Consider the following 6,021-nt stretch of genomic DNA (forward strand, 5'->3'; position numbering starts at 1 on the left):
TGAAACTGAGGAGTATTTCTGTCTATAATAAAATCCTTTTGTGGGGAAAAACCCATTCTGATTGGCTGGGCCTGGCTCCCAAGTGGCCTGGCTGCCCAGTCATGTGAAAAATATATTTTAGGGCCTAATGAATTTATTTTAATTGATTGATTTCCTTATATGACCTGTAACTCAGTAAAATCGTTTAAATTGTTGCATGTTGCATTCATATTTTTGTTGAATATACTTATGACACCACTGGGAGTCACTTCCTGGTCAAACAGGTTCCTTGGTCAAATACTTCCTTCAAAATAAAAGTCCCCTAGTTATAATATTGGCGAATACTGCTAACATGTATTCAGGGGACATAGCAAAATGTCAAATGTTTTCTAAAATAACATATCATCCACATTTCTACATGCATTCTTACATCTCAGCATGTCTTTGAGTACATAATATCACATGCATACAGTTACAATACATTGCTGATTGTAGCAGACTAAACTCCATGGTGAAGTATCTGATCAACTCATCAGAAACTTCCTAACAATGTCGTGGAGTTTAGTCCGCTATGCTGATTTTGTTTGTACAATAAAATCTCTCTAATGTAAAAAAAAAAAAAATATATATACTATTTTATACACATAGGTGCTGGTAAGAGTGATGGTGGATTCTGCCCAATCCCAAATTGACCCCTATACACAAACGCCCTATGCACTTGTGGAGATCTAAAAGAGTATGACATAGGACAATCACATCCTCTCATATCTCCACCAGGTCATAGGGTCTAAGGGTCGATTTGGGATCGGGAAAATGCAGTGCAATGGATTTGGTTACAATAGTTACGCTATATAAAGACAGTAAACTCCCATAGGCATCTTCAAAACACCGGATGTAAGAAAACACATGCTTTTATTAGAAGTAAAACGGCAGTAGTCTGGAAAGATGTCTGGAGCACATTTGAGAAGACGGACCCAGCAAACACACTGTCACCAAATCACAAAACAAACACGTTCAGAAACGTGTATTTGTATCTTGCTTCAGTTCTGCTGGTTGTGACAACGACCCCATTCCCTTTATTGGAGGTCCGTGATCTGACAGCTCCCTTTGACAGGTCAACATTTTATTTTGGTGATGACCTGAAAACAGAAGAACAGTCATTATTACATCATGCTTTACATACAGTCGAGGCAATTATGCCTACTAACTGTAAACTAGGGATAGGCTACCAAAGAAATGCAACTGAACCGGTTGCCTATGCTATGCCAGACCACCAGCAGTCCTGCATTTGCTGCTGTCATTTTCCAGGGGAAATAAAATTAAAAAAACTGAACAAAGACACATTTGAGGAGGATTTTATAACTTATTATTGGATTATTTTGTATTTCCCTTGTGAAAATAAGAAAGGTTAAATGACTCCAAGAATCGCTCGCTGCCACCCTTTCAACAAACGTAGGTCAAATCCAGTTTGGTCCCATTTTTACACTGAATGTAGGCTAAGCCTACTAACCTTACAATGTTTCCAGTCACTAACTTGGCTGATGTTACGTAACAACATGTTTGATACAATGTAATCATATAATTTGTTGTTACAATGTAACTGCATGCAATCAACCCATAGGCCAATTACTTACACACCCCCACTCCACTTTTATGCCAAGTCCAGTTTCTTCTGTGTTTCTGAGAGTTTATCCTGCAGCCGTTTCTTTCTCCAATCCAGGAACTTCCTCCTCGCTCGGTTGGCCTGCCATCCAGAAAGGAAGCCTAGTGCGAATGAAAAAGCGATTGCAACATGTAGCGTCCTCTCAGAAACGTCCGCCATATTCACCTCTGTATGTATGGCAGTTTGTATGGCTTTTTTAGTTGTTGGGAAAAGCCACCAAACATGTGTCGTGCTGCGACGTGTCTATATATATATATATATACGAACGCACCATACGACACTTCTACAGAGTGTCTCGAGGGCCAAACGTCGAGGTAAAATGCACGACTGTGAATTTTAATTTATCTGCGGGAAAAACGGTGCCCTCTTGTGTCTAGAATGAAATCTCCACAATGGAGTTCAGTCTTCGGGAGAGACATGTTCACTGTTGCTCTGGAGCAGGCTTCCCCAAACTCCGTCCTGGGGCTCCCCCTGGGTGCGGGTTTTCACAGCTGATTCAAATAATAAAAAGTTTGATGAGGAGTTGGGTAAAAACCTAAACGTGCGGTGCGGGCGTGGCGGGGGCCGAGTTTGGGAAACCCTGTTCTGGAGAGCCCCAGGAGGCGTTCTGCCTTGTCCCTGTTCTGGAGAGCCCCAGGAGGCGTTCTGCCTTGTCCCTGTTCTCAGCCGGAAGTATCGGCCACAACTGGGACCATGTGAGCTACGATCCGACGCGCTGTTTAATTAGAAACGTTAATAATCCTCGCTTGCAATACGGTTTGGGAAACAAAGCCCTCTGCTTTCACATCACATCAAAAATAATTTCACAAATGCAAAATGAACACTTACTGTATGCATTTTAAACAGTTACAACCAACAATATTCAAGAATGGTCGACCACCCAAAGGACATCCAGCCAACTTGACACAACTGTGGGAAGCATTGGAGTCAACGTGGGCCAGCATCCCTGTGGAACGCTTTCGACACCTTGTAGAGTCCATGCCCCCGACGAATTGAGGCTGCTCTGAGGGCAAAAGGGGGTACAACTCAATATTAGGAAGGTGTTCCTAATGTTTTGTACACTCAGTGTTATGGCATTGACTTACCTGGCTAACTGGCCAACTCACAGAGCAAGACCACATCAATGTGACACTAGAGTTCCCTAAATCAACTTCTCAAAGACCACAACAGAAATGTAGAAATAAATCTATTTTTGATACTCAGATGCAGATATATTCAGATGCAGATATATTCAGATTACCGTGGCTATGGCCAACACTCACCACCTATTGTCACTACAAACGTTATCAAGAATCACCAATTCCCCCCCCCCCCCCTCTCCCTGACAGCATCAAGAATGCTGGGGCGGCAGGTAGCTTAGTGATTAAGAGCGTTGTGCCAGTAACCGAAAGATCGCTGGTTCTAATCCCCGAGCCGACTAGGTGAAAAATCTGTCGATGTGCGCTTGAGCAAGGCACTTAACCCTAATTGCTCATGTAAGTCGCTCTGGATAAGAGCGTCTGCTAAATGACAAAAAAAAAACAAAGAAAAAAATCTATATAAGAAAAAATAAAGATTCACCAATAAACATCTTAATAGCTTCACAATTTTATTCCTTTTAGAAAATAACATTTCTTAAATTCCAGTATGTACATATTGAGCACAGCATATTTCCAGTGTTCCTTTTCTTGTAATTTTTCTTAAGCAAGAGAGTTAAACACTTAGGCTGCGTTTACACAGGCAGCCCAATTCTGATCTTTTGCCTGATCTTTTGCCCAAATATTGGCAAAAGATCTGATCTGATTGGTCAAAAGATCAATTAGTTTGCAAAGGATCAGAATTGGGCAGCCTGTTTAAACGTACCCTTACACACAGTAAGGAGGTTAGACATTTCATTAGCAGGTGGATTTCTGGTGGATATATTTACAGGTACAGTGTATTCAGATCAACATGATAAAAGGTCCATCCTATTAAGCTTCCAGACTACAGATTGTGTTGTTTAAACTTCAGCAGGACTCTGAGCAGAAGAACTCACTCAATCAAGAAAAAAAAAAAAACAGATTCTCAGATCAAAAGACAAAACCAGTTCGCATAATTCTTAAGATTACAAAACAACAGGTTTGAACAACCAAATCACTTGCTTGTTTTGGGGTTATTGGCAGAATTTGCAGCATTGCTAGAACATTAAAAAAAAAAAAAAAAGAGATCAATACAGAAACTACTGCATAGCATGTTCTCTGATTGATTATCAGGGATCAAACTCCTGTTCATTAACACTGTAACGATGGTCAGGGGATACCGCTAGGCTTCTGCTTTACATTTTAGTCATTTAGCAGACGCTCTTATCCTCGGCGACTTACAGTAACTTCTGCTTTAACTCCAATCACTCAACAGAGCTTTAGACTGGGCGAGGAGCGGGTGCGTGCAAACGTCCTTGTGCTGTGACGAGTATTATTCCTGTACAAACAGAGCTCTTCCATAATACAGATCTGATGGCTCAATCCGTGAGATGCAAACACTATGTAAATCCTGAGGAGGAGGAGCTTCACATTGAGCCGGGGCTAACACACTGAAACTGACTTGAAGGGCAGTCATCTATTCCCAATGCTTCAATACTAGCCTTGTAGATGGTCTTCAGGAGTGTCTAATACATGGATGTAAAAAAAAAAGGAAAAATACTTGACTCAACAATTTAACTTGCCAGGAAATTTGAGGCTCTGTCGTAGCCGGCCGTGACCGGGAGACCCAAGGGGGAGGCGCACAATTGGCCCCGCGTCGTCCAGGGTAGGGGAGGGAATGGCCGGAAGGGATGTAGCTCAGTTGGTAGAGCATGGCGTTTGCAACGCCAGGGTTGTGGGTTCGATTCCCACAGGGGGCCAGTATGAAAAAATAATAAATAAATAATGTATGCACTCACTAACTGTAAGTCGCTCTGGATAAGAGTGTCTGCTAAATGACTAAAATATAAATGTTTGGAAGTACAGAGAAACGTCATTACATAATACTACCTTCTCACAGCACAGGGAGGACAGTTATAATAAATAATAATAATAATAATAATAATAATAGTAATAATATGCCATTTAGCAGTTACTGATGCATCTTTACAGGACATTGTTTCGGAGGCTTGAGGTGTTTCAACACTTCATTTCATCGTATCAGTAGATATGATACCTCAATAAATATAATATAAATTGGGAGCTGCTATTGGGTGTAAATATAATATACAAATATTGGGGGTCATAAATATTGAAATGGTAATCCCAAATGTAGCCATTGATCCAGACCAGTACCAAGGCCTAATGTCAACTTCATAAGAGCATACATGCAAATGTGAACAGGGGATACTTGCAATAACTGAGCCAAAAACAACAAACAATACAGAAAACCACAAAATGAACATTTGAAAAATCACCCAAAAGGAATAAGAAGAAAATAGAAAGATCTTTATGAAATAAAGTCAGAATCCCAGATGAATGATACCATCTACTAACCTCACTAAACTCCACGTGGCAGCTGGTTACAGTGGGACTCTCATTTCACATAGGTCTACCTGGAGCCTTCACAAAACAACCACGCTGAACTGTAAACACTTTACATGAAGAGAAGAAGAAGAGAGGGGTGGCACAGAAACTTAGTACTAGTAAAAACAAAGGCAACAAACAGGTTTGAGTTGAGAAGAGGGTGGCACAGAGTAGCCAGTAAGTAAACTGCTAACAAGTTTGACAACAGTGCCACCTGACAGGCTGAGGCCATTAACCAACAGGGAGAGGAGGAAGGCAAAAGACAAACAACAGAACATTCTGTGATGTCATAATAGCAAAAGACAAACACAACAGAACATTCTGTGATGTCATAATAGCAAAAGACAAACACAACAGAACATTCTGTGATGTCATAATAGCAAAAGACAAACACAACAGAACATTCTGTGATGTCATAATAGCAAAAGACAAACACAACAGAACATTCTGTGATGTCATAATAGCAAAAGACAAACAGAACAGAACATTCTGTGATGTCATAATAGCAAAAGACAAACAGAACAGAACATTCTGTGATGTCATAATAGCAAAAGACAAACACAACAGAACATTCTGTGATGTCATAATAGCAAAAGACAAACACAACAGAACATTCTGTGATGTCATAATAGCAAAAGACAAACAGAACAGAACATTCTGTGATGTCATAATAGCAAAAGACAAACAGAACAGAACAGAACATTCTGTGATGTCATAATAGCAAAAGACAAACAGAACAGAACATTCTGTGATGTCATAATAGCAAAGGTTGAGACATTGAATGCAACAGTTTTATTCTAACACAGGAGGTGCCAAGGCAATTTTTTATGTAATGTTTTATGAGGTCATTATGATAGAAGTTCTTTGACTACTTGC

The 6,021-nt window shown here is 40.3% G+C and overlaps 1 protein-coding gene across 3 annotated transcripts; it reads right to left on the minus strand.

The window, feature by feature from the left end:
- Positions 1-872: 872 nt before the first annotated feature.
- Positions 873-5,834, minus strand: lnc.lemp (lncRNA encoded micropeptide). 3 transcript variants are annotated; one of them, XR_014609874.1, is made up of 3 exons: positions 5,116-5,834; positions 1,614-2,645; positions 873-1,118 (listed from the first exon to the last, which is right to left on the minus strand). XR_014609874.1 is itself a non-coding variant. In XM_084142125.1 (2 exons), exon 1 carries the CDS (start codon positions 1,799-1,801, stop codon positions 1,631-1,633), a length of 171 nt encoding a protein of 56 aa, XP_083998251.1. In that variant the 5' UTR covers positions 1,802-2,147; the 3' UTR covers positions 873-1,118; positions 1,618-1,630. The 3 variants fall into 3 exon arrangements, 2 of the variants coding, with proteins under 2 accessions (XP_083998251.1, XP_083998250.1); XM_084142125.1 differs by lacking the exon at positions 5,116-5,834 and having other exon boundaries at positions 1,618-2,147; XM_084142124.1 differs by lacking the exon at positions 5,116-5,834 and having other exon boundaries at positions 1,614-2,145.
- Between the last annotated feature and the right edge of the window lie 187 nt (positions 5,835-6,021).

The sequence above is a fragment of the Coregonus lavaretus genome (genome assembly GCF_964263955.1).
Source record: "Coregonus lavaretus genome assembly, chromosome: 25".
Taxonomy (NCBI): Eukaryota; Metazoa; Chordata; class Actinopteri; order Salmoniformes; family Salmonidae; genus Coregonus; species Coregonus lavaretus.

Coding starts and splice junctions, on each gene's coding strand:
- lnc.lemp (XM_084142125.1), bottom strand. CDS start 1,801: ATGGCGGACGTTTCTGAGAGGACGCTACATGTTGCAATCGCTTTTTCA.